This window comes from Schistocerca cancellata, chromosome 3, assembly GCF_023864275.1.
Source record: "Schistocerca cancellata isolate TAMUIC-IGC-003103 chromosome 3, iqSchCanc2.1, whole genome shotgun sequence".
In the NCBI taxonomy this organism is placed as follows: Eukaryota; Metazoa; Arthropoda; class Insecta; order Orthoptera; family Acrididae; genus Schistocerca; species Schistocerca cancellata.
This window is the reverse complement of record NC_064628.1, coordinates 526,758,554-526,781,402: the sequence shown is the minus strand read 5'-3', so window position 1 is coordinate 526,781,402 and position 22,849 is coordinate 526,758,554. Positions and strand designations below refer to the sequence as shown.

Sequence of the window (22,849 nt, the reverse complement as noted above, 5' to 3'; positions counted from 1 at the left end):
CATCATTCTTTGTTTAAGTACAGTGCAACTCAGGTTTGTGTACTTCTGTATATTCCTAAGTGAGGCAATGTACGGTAGATTATATGATAAACTGCCATAAGATAAATGTACTTACATACTAAATATAAAATTAAAAATTGACTCATTCTGTGTTCATTGATTTGTTCACATATGGGAATTGAAATAAATAAATACAGAAGTTGAGAGGGTGTCACTTGTAAAAGAGATTAGATGCCCAAATAGCTGGTAAATTATTGACAGTAATTGGGTAATAAAAGTAATTCTGTCGTTGTTGTTGTGGTCTTCAGTCCTGAGACTGGTCTGATGCAGCTCTCCATGCTACTCTATCCTGTGCAAGCTTCATCATCTCCCAGTACTTACTGCAACCTACATCCTTCTGAATCTGCTTAGTGTATTTGTCTCTTGGCCTCCCTCTACGATTTTTACCCTCCATGCTGCCCTCTGATGCTAAATTTGTGAACCCCTGATGCCTCAGAACATGTCCTACCAATTGGTCCCTTCTTCTTGTCAAGTTGTGCCAGGAACCCCTCTTCTCCTCAATTCTATTCAATACCTCCTCATTAGTTATGTGATCTACCCATCTAATCTTCAGCATTCTTCTGTAGCACCATATTCTGAAAGCTTCTATTCTCTTCTTGTCCAAACTATTTATTGTCCATGTTTCACTTCCATACATGACTACACTCCATACAAATACTTTCAGAAATGACTTACTGACACTTAAATCTATACTCGATGCTAACAAATTTCTCTTCTTCAGAAACGCTTTCCTTGCCATTGCCAGTCTACATTTTATATCCTCTCTACTTCTAAATGGAGTATGAAGTGTTCTTAATTAATCATGCCCAGCACAAGTTTCCAATCAAATGATATACATAAAGGAAGCTGGCTGTCACTGGATGGTAAGACAGTTAATCAGAAAGATCACACTGAAATTGACATCAAAGCAAATAACTGGTTGATAGATGTAAAGACAGCATGGGGTGCAGAGTGCAGGAGCAAGGAACTCACAGTCACAGTTAGAAACAATGTTAAGAAAGTAGTACATTAGCACATAATTTGCTCAAAGATACTACAAAGAATTTCAGCTCCAGCTCAGCAACTGCTATGAAATTCTGCAGGAAGAGGAATCACAAAAGAATCCAGAAGAATATGACTATGAAGTCTTTCATGACAGAGTCCTTGCATAAAAAGTTCTCAGTTTACTTGCTGCATCAAATGACTTTGTAGTAAATTAGTTTTCTCTTTGGAGAGGATGTAGTGCACAGTGTTCATCAGCTGGAGAAGCTTTTCTACAATGTTGTTGTGACAAGGAGGTTGTACCAAATTTTGCAGTTGTCAAACATCACATCCAAACTGCTGCAGTGAATAGAATTTTGTGGAAGACAAGTCATGCGATCATCAGGGAGAGGATACATCATACGAGGTATGAACTGGATGCCAACACTCGCTCCTTATATAGTTGCCATCTGTTTTTGTCTGCCGTTTTGTCACCTTGAGACTGGGAGTAGGTAGATATGACCATGGCTGCACAGCAGTGAGCTAATTTAAGCAAGACTACAGCAAAACAGGCTGATAAATTTGTGCGCCTTCACCATGGAAAAGGAACTTCTGGGTCCAGCGACACACATTACACTGTTATCAACCACCCAGGTTATATGGTCTACCCAAGGTACATAAGGATGGGTTCCCATTGAGACCTATTGTTAGTGCTATTGGGTCTCCTACATATCAGTTGGCAAAATACTTACCCAAATTATTAACACCTATAGATGGCCACTGTATCCATCATATTAATAACTCAAAAATTTTGTTGACATTATAAAGCAGATGAGGATAGCTCTGAATGACACCATGATCAGCCTAGATGTTTACAAAGGTACCGATGGAAGATAAATTAAAACTGTTGGCTGCTCATTTCTCTCCTGAAATACTGAAGTTATTTTGACACACTTTGATGACCACCTATTTTTTGTATGGTGGAAAATATTATGAAATGACTGATGGAACAGCCATGAGTTTGCCACTGTCACCAGCCATAGATAATTTTTCATGGAGGATTTTGAAGAATGAACATTGAACAGTGCTCCCTTACATCCATCCTGCTTCTTCAGGTATGTTGACAATACATTTTTAATCTGGCCACATAGCAATGAGGCACTGCAGCAGTTCGTTGATCATTTGAATGGTATACACCAGAACATAAGATTCACAGTGGAGGTGGAGAAGGATGGGAAGTTACCCTTCTTAGATGTACTGGTGGAGCGAAGATCAGATGGACATCTTGGACATTCTGTGTACAGAAAACTGACTCATACAGACTTATATCTAAATGCACGTAGTTTTCACCACCCAACTCAGAAGAGAGCTATGCTGAATACCTTGGTATACAGAGCAAGGACTATTTTGGACAAGGATCATCTCGGCTCCGAGATTAACCATCTGATGACAGTATTCAGAAAAAATGGGTATTCTGATCATGATATCAGATCTACTCTGGTGAAGAAACCTAGGAAGGACGCTGTTTGAACAGATCAAGAGGACCAATACATCGCATGGCTACCATTCTGCGGTGCAATGATGAGCAAGATTGGTAGAGTCCTGAGCCGGCAGGGAATCAGACCAGTCTTCCGGCCACCCAGGAATATTAAGGAAATTTTGCGACCCGTGAAAGATAATCTCAGCCTGAAAGTACTAGGAATTTACAGCATTCTTTGTGAGTGAGCAAAAATTATGTGGATCACTCTATAAGAACTGTTGCCGATCACTGTGTGGAATGTGGAACATTAGCATCACTTGAAATACGGGTATCTAGAAAAATCTGTGGTAGCTGAGCACAGTTTGTTAAATAAACATAAGATTCTGTTCGATGAAACAGGAATACTTGCTCATGCTTCAAACTACTGGGACTCTGTCATCATGGAAGCAGTTTAAATTAGACTTCTTCTTCTTCTGTAGTGGTCAATCCAAGGATTGGTTTGCAACAGCTACAATGGCAGCTTGTCTCCATTCTGTGCGTCTTTCAGCTTTTCTCTTCATTTCTTTATAGGTGTCACATCCCACATCTTTCACGATTTGATCCATGTACCTCAGTCGTGGTCTTCCTCTTGGTCTTTTTCCCTCGACATATCCCTCTATGATTGTGTTCAGGAGTCCTTTATGTCGTAATAGATGGCCTGTAAATTGCACTCTTCTTTTAACAATGAAACTCCAGAATAGACTATGTGAAAATAATTTCAACAGAGACTCCGGATATGCACTCAGTAATGCATGGAAGCATGCATTTGATAAAGAAAGAGCACAGAGGGAGACTTCTTACATTCCTCGCAGTTCTCCACCTGTTGCAATGGATGGCACTGCAAGCAATGCTGGATAAAGTGCGCAAACAAAATCTATGGACATAGAGGCCGTCACCTCTGTATGCGCTGTTTTCACCATGACATTATCCAACCAATGAGAAGCCATCCATTGCTTATAAAAGTGGAAGCCTCACTGGCCCACAACAGTCAATTTTACCCCTGACAAAGATGATGGAGGTAGTCATCGAAAGCTTGGGATTTTATCCAAATTTGACGCGGCAAGTAAACCAAGAAATTTTTATGCATGAACCCAGAAGAAGTTATGAAAAAGTCAATGATGCAGTAAATAAGGTTGGAAATGCAGTCATTGAGAAGCAGGTCAGAGGTAAGAAGATTTGTTTTAGGAATAAATCCATTGAGGCATTCGCCAAGAGAAGAGAAGCCAAGGAGGGGTGGCTACAAGGTGCAGATTTTGCACAAGCCAAAGGATAGTTTGAAGAAGTACAGAGGACTACCTGAGCAACCCTGAGGAGAACAAGGAGAATGTATGTCAGAGAAATGGCAGGAGAGGCTCAACAAGATTTCTTGAGGAAAGAGGCACAAAAGATGTACCATAAAGTTAACTTCTTAACAAGGGATACCAAAGCCACCAAAAATTTGTCAAGGACATTAATGGGACTATACTCATCAATGAGCTCAACATTTCAGAGCAATGGAAACAATACTTCACAGGGCTCCTCAATAGTGATGCATCTAAAGATGTTTTTGAAGTTCAGTCTTCTGACATTGTAGATTTAAAACTTCATGGCAGATTAAAACTGTTGCTGGACCAAGAGTCAAACTCGGAACCTTTGCCTTTCGCGGGCAAGTGCTCTACCATCTGAGCTACCCAAGCATGACTCACGCCCCATCCTCACAGCTTTACTTCTGCCAGTACTTCATCTCCTACTCATTCTGGAAACATTCCCCAGGCTGCGCCTAAGCCATGTCTCTGCAATATCCTTTCTTCCAGGAGTGCTAGTTCTGCAAGGTTCATATTAGAGCTTCTGTGAAGTTTGGAAAGTAGAAGATGAGGTACTGGCAGAAGTAAAGCTGTGAGGATGGTCCATGATTCATGCTTAGGTAGCTCAGATGGTAGAGCACTTGCCTGAGAAAGGCAAAGGTCCTGAGTTTGAGTCTCGGTCCGGCACACAGTTTTAATCTGCCAGGAAGTTTCATATCAGTGCACACTCCACTGCAGAGTGAAAATATCACTCTGGATTGTAGATTTAGATTATCCACAACCTAAACTGGAGGAAATAAAGGATCAGATAATGAAGCTGAAGAAGAACAAAAGTCCAGAAGATGGAATATAGTCAGAAATCATTCAAACTGTAGGAGAGAGACTCCACAAGATTATCCACCAACTAATTCAGATGATTTGGATTTTGGAGGAGATCCCAGAAGACTGAAGACAGTGGTCATCAGCGCCATACACAAGAAAGGTGACAAAATGGAATACATCAACTACAGAGGAATTGTCCTCCTGAAAGTTTGCTATAAAATCTTGTCCAACTGCATCCTGGATAGAATCCAGCCATTTGCAAAATAAATGAATGATGAAAATCAGAGGATTTTCAGAAAGGGCCATTCTACTGCCAACAACATCTACGTGCTGTAACAACTCACTGAGAAGATGTGGGAATATGGAGAAGATGTGCAGGTGCTCTTCATAGATTTTAAGAAGTCATATGACTGCATCCATCAGGTAAGCCTGATGAATTATCTAACTGAATTTTGAATACACAAGAAACTCATCAGCCCAATTCAAATTTGTATAACTGAGTCAAAAGCCAAAGTAAAGCTTGGGATCCAAATCATGGAGAGCTCTACATAAACAAACAGGTTTGAGATAAGGAGGTGGTGTGTCACCAATATTGATCAATCTGTCTCTCAAAAAGATAATGGGGAAAGCTTTCCATAAGAACAATGGGGGGATTGAGGCAGAGGGAGAGAAAATCAGACATCTCGCAACTGCTGACAATGTGGCCTTGTTGTCCAGATCTGTGGAAGAACTGATGCGGATGAGCAGCAGGATGGAGGTGGCAGTGAGCAGAATTGATCTTCTTGTGAACGAGTTGAAGACCAAGTATCTGATGATGTGCAGAGACCCACTCCAGCCTCTGGTTGTCTGAACCCAATCATACAAAAGGGTTCATAATTTTAAATAACTGGGGGTTACCTTTACATAATACACATCATGTGAGGCAGAAATCGAAATGAGGATCTGAGCCACAAACCAGTCATACTTCAATCTGAGTCAGCTTTGTAAATCACACAGTTTCTCAAGGAATTGCAAACTTCAGCTGTACAAAACACTGATCCAACTTGTAGGGCTGTATGGTTGTGAAACTTGGGAGTCTCCAGAAAATACTTAAATAAACTTCTTGTTTTCGAGAAAAAATGCCTTAAGTAAGATCTATGGTCTGGCACATGATAAGGTCACTGGAGGATAGAGGGTCTGGCATAATTATGGGCTGGATGAAATGTACAATAGACCATACATTGTAAGCTTGAGGTGAAGCAGACAACTTGTCTGTGCAGGATATGACACTCGAATGAATAGAAACTGATGGCCTTTCAAAACCATGGATTTTTCTCTTTGTGGAAGAAGACCTCTAGGAAGACCAAAGAGAAGATGGAGAGATGGAATCCATGAGGACTTGCTGCAGATCAGACAGAGGGTGACTGGCAACAGAAGGCACATAACTGAACCCAGTGGAAGAGGAGCATTGTAGCTGTGTGTGGTCCCTCTGGGCCTTCATGTCAAGTAAAGTAACTGAAGTAACTAACCATGCCAATTTATTTGACTACTAAAAGCTAACTGATTTCAGAAGAGTATTGGGCATAATTCTGTGCTGGCACATGATACTCCTTAATTTATGAGAAGAATATGAGAGGTGTCATTTGTGTGAGTGTTGTGAATTACAAGTCTGGATTTGTATAATTTTACTTTTCTTATGACCACAAACAAAATTATTCTCCAGCTATTAATTTTCATAAGTGGATTGTTTTGGCCTTGTAAAAGCAAACAGAAATTTTGTTCACTCATACGCAATTTTTTGTGAATTACTATTAACCATCTCAAATCGCCTCATTGTCAATGGGACTTTAAACCCTAATGTTCCATTTTTTGTTTTGCCAGCATGAAGAAGTCTCTCAAGAGGGATGGAAGAGGTTCAGGATGTAGAATTGTAATGGAAATTAGCTAGTATCAAAAGAATCTATGTGGTGACTACTAGTTTACATTGGTAAAGCGAAATGAAATAAACCAGAATGTTTCACTTTATTTACATGGAACATGGTGGTAATTTTCCAGGTGTTAACCAAACAAGGACTGATTGTGAAATTGTAAGGAATGTACAACACAAGTATGAAATATGTGTTGCTTGCTATGCCTGTTTATTCAGTTCATGGATCTAGTGTACAGTAATGACAATTTTGTGTTTGTGTATGAAGGGCACTCCATAACACTATTATTACATTTTTACAACATTAAATAAATTCAAGAATATAGTACTTTTTTGAAATAATAACGTGGAGGAAGGAATATGAACTTAACAGAACCAGTAACAGCTCAATTAAAGGAAATCAGTTAAACTGCAGGAATAATGGGATACCTGTGGTCAGGAAGACAATGTCTTGGTTAGATGGGAATCTACTACATAAGGAGCCAGAAATTTGTTATTTATGGAGAAAATTGCCCACGCTGGCTCTCATTACTATTATTAAAATGTCCTTTTGTTTTGTAGTCTTTATTGCTGTGCAGTTTCGGATGTTTGGTTTAAAAAGCTGACTCAGATTGAAGTATGACTGGTATGTGGCTCAGATCCTCATTTTGATTTCTGCCTCATATGATGCATGTTCTGTAAAGATTACCCTCCACTTTCAACTGATCACACAGACTTATTTGGGTTAAAATCAAAACTTACATTGAGCATAATCTGTTAAAACAGCAATTGGCCAAGACAGAAGCAGCAACAAGGAAGTAACCAATTTTGTGACTTTTATGAGTTCCTAACCAGGAGCAAATTGTATAATTTCATCTGTGAGCTTTGATAGTCTAGTTTTTTGAGTTTCTGCATGTTAATTTAATATATAATAGACCCAGTTCTTGCATTTTTGTCAGGGTCTACAGTAGAGCTCCACAACACATGTCGATAGTCTGTTTTTCTGAGTAGTGAAGTTTTTATATGATTGTTATGTGTGGATGTAACTCGAGTTGGTGACACTTCACTCTCAGCTCCAGGCTCAGATGGCTTCAGCTTGAAGCTGCAATGGATAGGATTATTGGTAGTTGCGAGTTCCAATGTTGGGAGCATTATGGGGACCCTTAGGGACATGGCTGCCAGAAGGGGAAGAAAGCCAATATGTACTCTGAGGACATACCAGGTGGAGTCATTCCAGACATGGAATGGGTCCTTCTGGATGCCATGAAGAGCACAGGGTGCAGTCATGTGCAGGTGGTGGCTCGAGTCAGTACCAGTGATGTGTGTCACTTGGATCCGAAGAGATTCTCTCTGGTCTCAAGTGGCTAACAAAAGTGTTAAAGGCTGCCAGTCTCACTTGTGAGATTTATTTACTTATTATCCGTGGACAAATACAAGGATTTGTTTTGGATAGTTCACATATTGATCATTTCCCCTTATAATATTGTGGGAAACAATTATATACAATAGGCCTACAGATAAAAAAATTATGTTGCTTTTCTTTTTTTGGTACATGTAAATACTATTTATACAAATGAAAGTATTCTACTCCTCTGAGAGGAGTTCCTTAATACTATAAAACACTTATTACTGAGGAACTCCTTCAAGGCAATTTCAAAGCTGCTTCCACTTAAGCTTTTTAATTTTTTTGGAAGTTTGTTACAAAATTTGATCCCCATGTAATAGGGGCTCTCATCTGCACTTTTTGTATTATTTCTTTCTGGGTGATAATCATCATCCCTCCTAGTATTGTACATGCGCACTTCTCTATTTAGATGATTGTACTGCTTGTATTAAAATACAAACTCAGCTGAACAGTTTTATAAATACACTCCTGGAAATGGTAAAAAGAACACATTGACACCGGTGTGTCAGACCCACCATACTTGCTCCGGACAATGCGAGAGGGCTGTACAAGCAATGATCACACGCACGGCACAGCGGACACACCAAGAACCGCGTTGTTGGCCGTCAAATGGCGCTAGCTGCGCAGCATTTGTGCACCGCTGCTGTCAGTGTCAGCCAGTTTGCCGTGGCATACAGAGCTCCATCGCAGTCTTTAACACTGGTAGCATGCCGCGACAGCGTGGACGTGAACCGTATGTGCAGTTGACGGACTTTGAGTGAGGGCGTGTAGTGGGCATGCGGGAGGCCGGGTGGATGTACCGCTGAATTGCTCAACACGTGGGGCGTGAGGTCTCCACAGTACATCAATGTTGTCGCCAGTGGTCGGCGGAAGGTGCACGTGCCCGTCGACCTGGGACCGGACCGCAGCGACGCACGGATGCACGCCAAGACCGTAGGATCCTACGCAGTGCCGTAGGGGACCGCACCGCCACTTCCCAGCAAATTAGGGACACTGTCGCTCCTGGGGTATCGGTGAGGACCATTCGCAACAGTCTCCATGAAGCTGGGCTACGGTTCCGCACACCGTTAGGCCGTCTTCCGCTCACGCCCCAACATCGTGCAGCCCGCCTCCAGTGGTGTCACGACAGGCGTGAATGGAGGGACGAATGGAGACGTGTCATCTTCAGCGATGAGAGTCGCTTCTGCCTTGGTGCCAATGATGGTCGTATGCGTGTTTGGTGCCATGCAGGTGAGCGCCACAATCAGGACTGCATACGACCGAGGCACACAGGGCCAACACCCGGCATCATGGTGTGGGGAGCGATCTCCTACACTGGCCGTACACCACTGGTGATCGTCGAGGGCACACCGAATAGTGCACGGTACATCCAAACCGTCATCGAACCCACCGTTCTACCATTCCTAGACCGGCAAGGGAACTTGCTGTTCCAACAGGACAATGCACGTCCGCATGTATCCCGTGCCACCCAACGTGCTCTAGAAGGTGTAAGTCAACTACCCTGGCCAGCAAGATCTCTGGATCTGTCCCCCATTGAGCATGTTTGGGACTGGATGAAGCGTCGTCTTACGCGGTCTGCACGTCCAGCACGAACGCTGGTCCAACTGAGGCGCCAGGTGGAAATGGCATGGCAAGCCGTTCCACAGGACTACATCCAGCATCTCTACGATCGTCTCCATGGGAGAATAGCAGCCTGCATTGCTGCGAAAGGTGGATATACACTGTACTAGTGCCGACATTGTGCATGCTCTGTTGCCTGTGTCTATGTGCCTGTGGTTCTGTCAGTGTGACAGTGTGATCATGTGATGTATCTGACCCCAGGAATGTGTCAATAAAGTTTCCCCTTCCTGGGACAATGAATTCACAGTGTTCTTATTTCAATTTCCAGGAGTGTATATAGTGATGGAAGTGTTAGCAGTTTCTTAATTTCGAAAATTGCTTTGCAGGACTTATTATATCTAAGCTTACACATGCTCCTAACTGCCTTTTTTTGAAATGTGAATACCCTATTTACATGCTTGGCAGCAGCACATCCCCATACTTCAATTCCATATGTGAGGTATGGATACACTAAAGCATAGTAGATTATACGCATATGCTCATATTTAAGAAATTGTGACATTGTCCATATTGCATAAATTGATTTGCTTAGCTTTTGGCCTAATAAATCAATATGATGCTCCCAAGAGAGATGCTGATCTAACATTACACCAAGGAAGGAAGTTTTGTCTTTCAATTTTATTTCTGAACCATCATCAGACACAACATCCCATCACATTTCATCTTGTTTGTGGTGAATTTGAAATTCCATTAGATTTGTTTTATTGATGTTTAAGCTTAAGTGATTGTTTTGGAAGTAATTCTTCAATCCAAATAAGACACCAGAACAATTTTGGGCCAAATCATTCTCGTTGGTTCTCCAGTTAACAACGGTTGTGTAATCCCCATAGCTAAGTATCTTGCTGTTGCGTTCTGTGGGCAGATCATTTGCATATAGTATGAGCAATAAAGGACGCAGAACTGACCCTTGGGGCACACCATACTTTACTATAGCTGGACTGGAGATGTACTTCTTAATAATGTTGCCCACTTTGTGTGTGACTTGTGTGACCTGATATCTGACTTGTAGGTATGACTGTATGAGACTTTTGGCTATTCCTCTGATACCATAAGTTTCCAGTTTTCAAGTAGCAGCTTATGAGATACTATGTCAAATGCATATGATAAATCTAGGAACAAACATGCCACCCTTTCTTTTTAATCTAATTTCATGAATATCGTATGTACTACATCCCATATGGCAGATGATGTTGAATAGCCTTTCCTAAAACCAAGCTGGGTTTCTCGTATCACTTTTTCTTTCACAAGATATTTTTTCTAACCATAGTGAAACAACCTTTTCTAATATTTTGCTTAGGATTTGAATTAAGCTAATGGGTTGGTAGTTTTCGACTTTGTCGATACTACCTTTTTTGTGCAATGGCTTGACTATTGTATTTTAATTCAGATGAATACAAACCATTATTCAAACTTTCATTGACGAGGTGGACCAGAACAGGTATGAGTGAATGTTTGCATCGTTGTAATATAATAGAGGAGATTCTATCCCATCCCGTAGAGAATTTGTTTTGCATTTTATTTATGATTCCCTCTACTTCAGTTGTATCTGTTTCATACATAAACACTGATTTTTGTATCTGGTAAGGAGTTTTGTAGTCATCAGTGTCAGAGGTCACACACATGTTACCTGAATTTATAAAGTGGGTATTAAAACCACTGCTGATCATATATGGATCTGAAATATTTACAGTACATTATCAGTCATTAGTTGGATATTGTTGACACTAGGCTTTGGTTTTCTGCTGATTTTCTCATTTACACAGTTCCATACTGATTTGCCTATGTTATTTGAGGTAAAAATTATTTGCTGCATAATTTTCTTTGTGTATACATTCAGTGATTGTTTATAGGCTTTTCGGCATGTTTGGTAGTTGCCTCTAGTTGATGTGCCTGGTAACTCTTTATATATTTTCCAAGTAATAAATATTTTCTTCTTCAGCTGTTTTACTTCTGAAGGAAGTCTTATATGGTTTTGAGTATATTTCTTTTTGAAAGTAACTGGACAAGTTACACTGAAATGGGCAAAGCAAGTGTTATAAAAGTTATTCCATTTGTCTGCACAATATATATATCATTCCATGTCTCAGACTTCAGTGTGGACTCCAACTTCTCTAAACATTTTTCATTTGTGCATCTTATTTCCATCGACTCATATGAACTTTGTGAGTCGTACATATTCAGTATTTCCATTGTCTGGCAAAGATGATCAGAGAGGTGAAGGTTTATTATGTCAACTCTGCAGTTATCTAAGTTGGTGTAAAAGTGATCTATACAGCTAGAGGAGTCTTTAGTTAGTCTGGTTGGCCCATTAACTCTGTCTGACAAATTATAGCTACACAGAATATCATTTACTTCTTCATAATCTTTAGTACACTTTGAGGAATCTGTATTAAAATCACCAGCTATAACAATACCTATGTTTTTATACTTATTACATACAATTTCTATCATTTTTCCATGTTTTGTAAGAAATTGTCCACAATACTACTAGGAGATATGTACAGACCTATAACAATCAGGGCCACTTTGTTTACCAACAGTTTTATTGCTGAAATTTCAAATGTCATTTCCACATTAAGTTCTGTGCTAAAATCTAGTTTTGTGACATTTAGATGGTCTTTACAATATATGGCAACTCCCCCACTTTTATGTTCTGGTTGACAGAAATTACTACTCAGAGTATAGTTGTCAAATTTAGTCATTGTAATTAAAGTATTAGACAATCCATGTTCTGTAAGAATAACTACATCTGCATTTTCGTTACTTAGTGCTAACTGTAATTGTATGCACTTTTTGACTAGGCACTGAGTGTTTTGATGTAACACTTTGACAGATTAAGGCATTTGTAGCATAGTTGACAGGACCGATTGCGGACCTCTGATACAGAGCCAAGTGATGGGTCTGAATCAGAGGCTCAGATGGTTCTGTGACCAGTAGGCTGCAGATTTCTCAACTTGAACCATAGGATGATTGGATTTCGGGTTCAGCTGAACAGGTCAGGAGTCCATTACGTGCAGGTAGCAAGGGCTGTGTGGCATGGACTGAGCAGTTTTTTTAGGTTAGAGGCTCTTGGGAAAAACACTAAAAGGGCTTCATTCTCAAAGAGTACAGGTTGAACAAAGGAAGAACATAGATACAGGAACCATTGGTGTAACAGCTGTAAACTGTTGTAGCTGTATCAGAAAAGTACGAGAGCTCCACGCACTAATAGAAAGCACTGATGCTCAAATTGTTATAGGCACTGAGAGCTTGTTAAAGCTGTAGATAAGTTCAGCCAAAAAGTTTTTTAAAAATCTAACACTGTTCTGAAAGGACAGGCTAAACACAATTGGCAGTGGCATGTTTGTTGCTGTTAGAAGTAGGTTATCCTGTTGTGAATTTGAAACAGATAATCCCTATTAGTTAGTGTGGGCAGAGGTCATTCTTGCCAACTGGATCCTTTTACCAACCTCACAACTCAGACTACACAATTTCTGAAAGGTTCAAAGAAAACTTGAGTTTAATTTCAAACATGTACCTGACTCATACAATTATAGTTTAATTTACCGTAAATATGTTGGCAAAAATACATGTTTAAATCCAGAGGTATGCATAAAACTTCATCTGAAATTGTGCTAAAAGCATTCTCTGAAAATTACTCTGAGCAGTTAGTTCATGAGCCCACGGGAACAGTAAACGGTTGTGAAAACACACTTAACCTCTTAGCAATGAATAATGCTAAGTTAATAACAAGCATCAAAATGTATATAGGGATCAGTGAACACACGGTTGTTGTAGCAAGCTTGAATATTGTAACCCCCGAATCCTCCAAAAATAAATAAAATATGTACCTATATACACCTATTCAAAAAAGTAGATAAACATTCACTTGACACCTCCCTGAGAGACAATCTCCACTCCTTCCAGGTGTAGACTAAATGTGGCTTGAATTCAATGAAATAGTACCAGCAGCAATTGAGAGATTTATACCAAGTAAATTAACAAATGACAGAGCTCATCCTCCTTGGTACACTAAATGGGTCAGAACACAGTTGCAGAAACAACGAAAAAAAAATCATGCCAAATTTAAATGGATGCAAAAATCAAGCTCAAAATTTAGCGCAGACATTGATGCAAGATGCTTATAATAGTTTCCACAATGAAACTTTGTCTCAAAACGTGGCAAAAAATCCAAAGAGATTCTGGCTGTACGTGAAGTGTGCTAGCAGCAAGATGCAATCAATGCTTTCTGTTATATCCTAGCCAGTGGTGCCAGCCAAGCCCGCTGCCAAAAGGTTGGCAGCATCAAAGTCCGGACGCCGTCCGCATAAGCAGCACCAGCGATACAGGAAATCGCCGCAAGTCTGCACGCGCCACTGCTGGCTTCTGGCTTCTTAAGCGCTGGAGTCACGAGCGCTAGGACAGTTCTGTATTCGCCGCTCAGTGGTATGCTCGCCACCGTTTGTATACTTACTAGACCGTTGTGTGTTCATCGCAGCAGAGTTGATGTTTGTCGTCAGTCGACGCTGACCTAGCCGCTCCGACTCGATCTAGACAGATTTCTGTAGACACGGAGTTCGCTACTGTGTTTCTGTATCTTCGTTAATAAAGATAAGTACCGACTGTTATTTAATCAGAGTGTTTGGGTTTTCCTCTTTCTGTTCACTGTTCCAGCAGACCGGTCGGCCCGCTATTAAAAGTGTGGCGGTGACTTCGTAAGCCGTTTTTACAGCGAAGTGTTTGTCGCGGCACCACCGCCATAAAACTGGCGACGAGGACTTCCGAACTCATGTGCAGGGCTGGTTCCACTTGTTTCTTGTTATCCTAATTATAGAGATAAAATTTTGGGGGCTGGTTTAATTTGTGTTCACTATGTCTGCCGAATTGCAACAGTTGATCTTGTTACAGAGTCAGCAAATACAAAGTCTGGTGGAAGCAATCGCCAAACAAGCGGCTAATCCTCCAACACAAAAGGAACAAGCACAGGCAGCACCACCTTTTCGTGCTTTTGATCCATCAAGAGAAGAATGGTGGGAATATTTCGCGCAGTTGCAGGCGCACATGACAGTCTACAAAATCACAGGTACTGAGCGGCAGCTTTATTTAATTTCCACTGCAGGCGTGGAAGTCTATAGACTACTTTGTAAGTTGTTCCCGGAATCCAAGCCAGAAGCTTTAGACTATGACGTTGTTGTTAACAAGCTTGCTGAGTATTTCGAGTCGCGAGTTCATGTGGCAGCAGCCAGATTCAAGTTCTTCAGATTAAAGAAACTGCCACATCAATCTAATAAACAGTGGTTAACAGATTTACGGGGCCTCACCCGTCAGTGCCGATTTAATTGTGTGTGTGGAGCTTCCTACAGTGATGTCATGTTACGAGACGCTATTACTCAAAACATTGCAGATTCTCGTATTCGTGCTGCTATCTTAAAGTTGCCTGACCCGTCATTAGAGACTGTGATGAACATCATTGAAGCCCAAGATACTTTTGACTATGCTGAGTGTGAGTTAGATCAGCCATGTATTTCTCAAATTGCCTGTGCTAAGCAAGTTATGTCACGCCCGCGGCCCCACCGGCAGAGTCAGACTGTAAACACTAGCCGGCCGCGTCATGTTAAAAACATTTGTCAGCCGCGTGTGCAAAATGATAGAGTTAAGTCTTGCCCTAAGTGTGTTCTTGCTCATCCTCCTTTTGTCAAAGGAAAGGACACATCCAGACTGTTTGTTTGCGTAAACGCAAGAACAATTCTAGTGCTGCCCAGCCCATGGATATTCATGTTATTCAAAGCCAGCCCGGCCAGAAGGTCGCGTTTAAAGACTCTTCCACGGTTCGTGTGGGTAATAAACTTGTTCGCAATAAGCCACCCACCCAGCCCTCTGCTATGCGACCCAAGCGTAATTCAAACGCTGTAAAAAGCAATGTACAGACGGCGAGTGAAGCGGGAGTTGTTGTTCCACCCGCCCAACCCACGAGTTGTCGTAAGCAGCGAACACGCGCTAAACGCGCTGATTTTGTGTCTTCCGCCTCCACTGCACCGATCCAGAGACAGTGTAATAAACTATTTGTGAAGCTACGCATCCAGGATAAGACCTTCAATTTTCAATTAGACACTGGTGCGTCTGTGACTCTCATAAATAGTGCTACGTATGCGGCTATCGGCCGCCCTAAACTTTCAGCGGCAAAACATTCTTTGGCTACTTATAGTGGAGAACAAATTCCTGTGTTAGGTGTATGTAGCGTGCCAGCCACATTCCGTGGCAATACAAAAACAGTTTCATTCACAGTGCTCCGCGCTACAGACAGTGTAAACATTTTCGGATTAGACTGTTTTGACTTGTTTGGCCTGTCTATCCAAGACAATGTGTTGCAAATTAATTCTGTTGTTGTTCCTCAAGACAGCATAACCGATTTGTGTAAACAATACAGTGACATATTTAAAGACAAACTAGGTTGTGCTGCGAACTTTGCCGCTCATATTACGTTAAAAGATAATGCTCAGCCTCGATTTTTTCGTGCTCGTCCAGCGCCTCACGCCCTTCGGGCACCTGTAGAAGATGAACTTCGCCGTTGGCAAAACAACGGTGTTATTCAACCCGTTTCAGCGAGCCAGTGGGCTTCTCCCTTGGTTATTATAAAGAAACCGTCTGGCAAGTTACGTTTGTGTGCTGATTTTAAGTCGACAGTTAATCCTCAGACTGTCATTGATTCTTTTCCTTTGCCTAGACCGGACGAGCTGATGGATAAGTTAGGGGAAGCTCGTTTCTTTTCCAAAATTGATCTCCGTGAAGCATATTTGCAATTGCCCCTCGACGAGCAATCACAACAGTATTTTGTCATAAACACGTCGTTGGGGTTGTTCCGTTTTCTGCGTTTGCCTTTTGGTTGTGCGTCAGCTCCAGCTGTTTTTCAGCGTTTTTTGTCACAACTTCTGGCTAATGTGCCATCGTGTTGCAACTATTTAGACGATATTGTTGTGTTCGGTCGGACGCCTGCTGAACATCTCCGTAATTTGGAGTGTTTGTTTACAGTGTTGTCTCAGGCAGGCCTACGTTGCAACATCGATAAATGTTCATTTTTCCTTACGGAGATTGAGTATCTGGGACATGTTATTAATGCTCAAGGCATTCATCCCTCCCAGTCACATTTAGCAGCTATTCGTGATTTGCCCGCCCCTCGCAATCTGCATGAATTGCAAGCAGTTCTTGGCAAATTGACATATTATATTAGGTTTATACCTAATGCATCACAGATTGCTGCACCGTTGCATCGTCTCCGCCGTAAGAATGTTCCGTTTGTGTGGTCAGCTGATTGCCAATCAGCCTTTCAGCAGCTTAAAGAGGCTTTATTGAATGATCGTTGTCTGGTCCATTACGACCCAAACAAGCCTCTAGTGTTAGCTTGTGATGCCTCTTCTTTTGGCCTCGGTGCTGTGTTGTCTCACCGAGTCGGTAACACCGAACGTCCTATTGCGTTCGCATCTAAATTGCTAAACAAAGCTCAGTGTAATTATAGCCAATTGGACAAGGAAGCGTTGGCTATTGTGTTCGGTGTCACAAAATTCCATCACTACCTCTATGGTAGACCATTCTATTTAGTAACAGATCACAAGCCTCTGACGTCCCTGTTTCATCCGTCTAAACCAGTTCCTCAGCGGACAGCTCAGAGACTACAACGTTGGGCTCTTTTGTTATCACAATACCAGTATGAGATACTGTATCACCCTACAGCTCAGCATGCAAACGCTGACGCGCTTTCTAGATTGCCGATTGCTGCGGATGATGTCTTCGATTCCTCTGAAGACTCTTGCCATCAGATTGACGCCGATGAGCACCAATCCCTCCGGGATTTTCCGGTTGATTATCGTCAGGTGGCACGTGAGACAGCTACAGATCCTCATCTGAGTTTACTATTACGTTTTGTTCAACGTGGTTGGCCGTCCAAGGCAAAGGACATATCGGATCCTGTGGTTCGTCGCTATTATCCGCAACGTCATCTGTTGTCTGTTTCACAAGGAGTTTTGCTGTTATGCACCGAGAATGACCAGCTTCGTGTAGTGGTTCCCCAAGTGCTCCAATCCAAGGTCCTCGACTTGTTGCATCAAGGTCATTGGGGAGTGGTCCGCACCAAGCAGCTTGCCTGCTGTCATTGTACATGGATCGGCATTGATAAGCAGATTACGCAGATGTCTACAGATTCTTCAACATGTGCCGAACACCAAGCTGCTCCACCTCAACGCTATTTTGCGTGGGCATGCCCTGCCGGTCCCTGGCAGCGAGTACATATTGATTTCGCTGGTCCATATTGGAATTCTCGTTGGCTCATCGTGATCGATGCATTTAGTAATTTTCCGTTTGTTGTGCCCATGCAGTCTACAGCGTCTGCACAAACTATACACGCGTTGACTTCAATTTTTTGTATTGAGGGTCTTCCAGAAGTTTTAGTGTCTGACAATGGTCCACAATTTACCTCTGCTGAATTTGAAAGTTTTTGTTCTGCCAATGGCATTCGCCATCTTCTTACTCCACCGTTCCACCCTGAATCGAATGGTGCAGCGGAACGTTTTGTACGCACATTCAAGGATCATATGGACCACCTTCGTGCTACGCACTCTCGTCAGCAGGCCCTAATCACGTTCCTGTCGTCATACCGGACCACGCCACGCGACGGCCCTTCACCTGCGGAGCTCCTCCACGGCCGTCATCATCGCACCCTACTACGGTTGTTGCACCCCCTGGATTGACCCGCCGCTTCTGAGCATCGCACGCGTTTTCAGCGCAACGACGCCGTTTTTTTCAGAGTTTATCACGGTCGCCGTCGTTGGGAACGAGGCACCGCGATAAGTGTCCAGGGTCGCGGGATTTATACTGTTCAAGGTGCTACTGGGGTGCACAGGAGGCATCAGAACCAGTTGCGCCGCACTGGCCGCCCGGATTCTGCCGCTCGTTCTTTGTCCACAGATTTGGTCCGTGGCAGGTTCCAGCCGTGCCTTCCGACTTCGCTGCCGCCTCCAGGGCAGCAGCAGCAGCCGTCGCCGCTATCACACAGACAGCCCATCCCGTTGATGCCTCCCGCGCAGCTTCATCCGGGAGCGCCCCAGGTGGTCGCTCCGGCGCCTGCGGTCCCTCTTCAGTCGCCACCGCCTTCGGAGCAGATGGACGTCGACCCCTCAGCCGGGCTGCCGTCCCAAGCGGTGGCTGTGCAGCCTGTCCTGCAGCCGCTTTCCTTGGGCACCCCCAAGGAGTATGACACCGCAGCGCCTTGTCCGGCGCCCACTCAGCAGCCGTCGACGTGGGTCCCGACGCCCCGTCGCGTCCAGTACCAGAAGCTGCGCCCGTGGTCACAGGCGTGCACCCTGACCTCGGTTTTCAGTCGGTGTTTCCCGAGGCTCCGCGCAGCCAATGCTGGGGTGCGGACCGGGGACTGCCACCGACAACAGTCTCCGCCCCGGTCTCTTCTGCTACGCCTGCGGCCAGACCCCTCCCCCGCCATCGACGCTCGCCACGTCATTATTCAACGACGGTGCGGCGATTTGGGGGGGAGGAGTGTTATATCCTAGCCAGTGGTGCCAGCCAAGCCTGCTGCCAAAAGGTTGGCAGCATCAAAGTCCGGACGCCGTCCGCATAAGCAGCGCCAGCGATACAGGAAATCGCCGCAAGTCTGCGCGCGCCACCGCTGGCTTCTGGCTTCTTAAGCGCTGGAGTCGCGAGCACTAGGACAGTTCTGTATTCGCCGCTCAGTGGTATGCTCGCCACCGTTTGTGTACTTACTAGACCGTTGTGTGTTCATCGCAGCAGAGTTGATGTTTGTCGTCAGCCGACGCTGACCTAGCCACTCCGACTCGATCTAGACAGATTTCTGTAGACACGGAGTTCGCTACTGTGTTTCTGTATCTTCGTTAATAAAGATAAGTACCGACTGTTATTTAATCAGAGTGTTTGGGTTTTCCTCTTTCTGTTCACTGTTCCAGCGGACCGGTCGGCCCGCTATTAAAAGTGTGGCGGTGACATCGTAAGCTGTTTTTACAGCGAAGTGTTTGTCGCGGCACCACCGCCATAAAACTTTCTCTGTGCAATAGCAATGGACAGACGACAGTGCTGCCAAAGCAGAGTTGCTAAACACAGCCTTCCAAAATTCCTTCCCCAAAGAAAATGAAGTAAACATTCTAGAATTTGAATCAAGAAGAGCTGCCAACATGAGTAATGTAGAAGTAGATATCCTCAGTGTAGTGAAGCAACTTAAATCCCTTAAGAAAAGGAAGTCTTCCAGTCCAGTTAGGTTCCTTTCAGAGTATGCTGATACAATAGCTCCATACTTAACAATCATATACAACCGTTCGCTCAAGGAAATATCTGTACCCAAAGACTGAAAGTTGCAAGGGTCACACCGATATTCGAGAAACGTAGTAGGAGTAATCTGTTAACTACAGGCCCATATCATTAACTTTGATATGCAGCAGGATTTTGGAACATATATTGTGTCTGAACATTATGAATTACCACAAAGAGAATGGTCTACTGACACACAGTCAACACAGATTTAGAAAACATCATTCTTGTAAAACACAACTAGCTCTTTACTCACATGAAGTGTTGAGTGCTATTGAAAAGGAATTTCAAATTGATTCTGCATTTCTAGATTTTCAGAAGGCTTTTGACATTATACCACACAAGTGGCTTGTATTGAAATTGTGTGCTTATGGAATATCATCTCAGTTATTTGACTGGATTCGTGATTTCCTGTCAGAGAGATCACAGTTCATAGTAATTGATGGAAAGTTATCGAGTAAAACAGGTGTGATTTCTGCATTCCCCAAGGTAGTGTTATATGCCCTTTGCTGTTCCTTATCTACATAAACAATTTAGTAGACACTCTGAACAGCTGTCAGGTTGTTTGCATTTATCATCTAATAAAATTATCAGAAGATCAAAACCAACTGCAACACAATTTAGAAAATATATCTATATGGTGCAGAAATTGGCAATTGGCCCTAAATAATGAAAAGTGTGAGGTCATCCACATGGACACTAAAATGAATCTGTTAAACTTTGGTTACATGATAAATCAGTCAAATCCAAAGGCCATGAATTCAACTAAATACCAAGGAATTACAATTACAAACAACTGAAATTGGAAGGAACACATAGAAAATGTTGTGGGGAAGGCTAACCAACGACTGGTTTTATTGGCAGGAAACTTAGAAAATGCAACAGATCTACTAAAGAGACTGCCTACACCACACTTGTCTGCTCTCTTTTAGAATATTGCTGTGCAGTGTGGGCTCCTTACCAGATAGGATTGACAGAGTACATAAAGAAAGTTTAAAGAAGGGCAGTATGTTTCATATTATTGCAAAATAGGGGAGGAAGTTTCACTGAAATGCTACCAGATTTGGGGTGGGCCTAATTAAAACAAAGGCATTTTTCACTGCGGCAGAATCTTCTCATGAAATTTCAATCACCAATTTTCTCCTCTGAATGAGAAAATATTTTGTTGATACTGACCTGCATAGGGAGAAATGATTATCATAATAAAATAAGGAAAATCAGAGCTCACACAGAAAGATATAGGAGTTCATTTTTTTCTGAGTGCTGTATGAGATTGGTATAATAGAGAATTATTGTGAAGGTGGTTCAATGAATCCTTTGGCAGGCACTTCAATGTGATTTGCAGAGTATCTGTGTAGATGTAGATGTAAATGTAGAAAATGCAGTGGGGTAGGTGATTTTTAAATAGTATATCACTATTCAATAAGCACTTTGTATCATGTTCTTTATTTAAAAATCCTGCCATCCATTGCATTTTAACAATGTTATAACAACATAAGTTCTGAATGTAACTTAATGTGTCCATTTCATGGGTTGTACTACACACCATAAAATTGCCACACAGCCAAAACGGTGTAAAAGTGAAGAATACAAAATAAAATATATTGACTCAGATTTTTGTTGCAACTGGAAGAAAAGCTCAGTGTGATCTCTTTTATAACTACAGCACAATATAGCTCTCACTCTTTAGAGAATAGTTGTAAAAAATAAATTATCAGTGCTGCTTTAAATGGAAGGATTGATTTAATATTGTGGTTAAATAAAAAGAGTTAGTGGGTGGCACTATTAGTTCTAGAATATATGACAATTTAGTTGTTCTTTGTCATTATTAAGTGAATTCAAGGCACTGTAGGAAGAGTTCTTAATATATTATTAATGACCTGATGGTGATCATTATGCATACCATACATGAAATGTGAACTGAAGAGGTAAGAGACAACAGTTGTATTCCAGTCTTAATATGGGTTAAAGACCCCAAAAATCTTTTTTGTGATGATATATTTTGAAAAGACTTGCTGCAAGTATTTGTTTTCTGCACCAGTTTTTTTGGCAAATTTTAAAGATTCATATGTATAACACTGTGACCTATTTGCTTTTGTAGTATGGAATGTACTTGCTGTAAGTATTACTGTGTCAGTATGTGGATACATAAAGTACTGATGTTATAAATCACAATTTGCAAATAGTACTCACTTCATTACGGCCATTGCATAATCGTACCCTTCTCCATCTTGTGAAGTTCTCTTGACTCCCATTGCAGTCTCTGGAAAGAATTTAAAACTATGTCAATAAATTGTAATTGCTTTTGGTTGAAAAGTATCACAGTGAATAGTTTGTGGGAACAAGAGACTGACCAGTGAAATGCAGTGTTTATTCCTATGAAGAGCAACTGTTTTTGAGAGTTGGATGTTTATTCTTTGTTTTTTCTTTATAGCTGTTATTTCCAAATGTAAGCTAATTAAATAACTGTCTCAAAGTATATACGGGTTTGGTTTCTGACCTACATAATTGGTGACCCCAAAAACAAAAACAGTTTAAGTCACAATAACATCTTTTGGATTACATTCGTTAAGCATGGAAGGTGTAAATAATTTTTTTACAAACGATTGGTGACAAGATGCGGCAGCTGCAGCAAGAGACTGAAGTTTTAGAACTATTGATACTGAGAAATGACAGCAAGATGGACACGATGAGGTCACAAACTCCAGAGATAATGGCTGTGCCTTGAGTGCACACCCACTCTGAAAATTTTCTCCATGCTGGTTTGTTCGTCTCAACTGCACTGCGCCTATAATTTCAGGCACCTCCATTTATGCCCACATAACCAGACATATGGTTTGTGATCTAGGAAAACACTTTACACTGGCAATTAACAATTTAGACTAGCAACAACAATAGTTTCTGATGTGATTCTACACCAACCTCATCAATAAGCATATCTCGCACTAAAGACTTTGCTAATCATATACTGCATGAAGTTACCTGAGCAG

The 22,849-nt window shown here is 42.0% G+C and overlaps 1 protein-coding gene across 1 annotated transcript in view; it reads right to left on the bottom strand.

The window, feature by feature from the left end:
- LOC126175357 (cytochrome P450 4g15-like) overlaps positions 1 to 22,849 on the bottom strand; it is a 156,412-nt gene that overhangs the window by 48,425 nt on the left and 85,138 nt on the right. Inside the window, exon 6 of the mRNA XM_049922106.1 lies at positions 22,053 to 22,122. Coding sequence (XP_049778063.1) covers positions 22,053 to 22,122 — 70 coding nt within the window. The remainder of the gene's footprint in view (positions 1 to 22,052; positions 22,123 to 22,849) is intronic.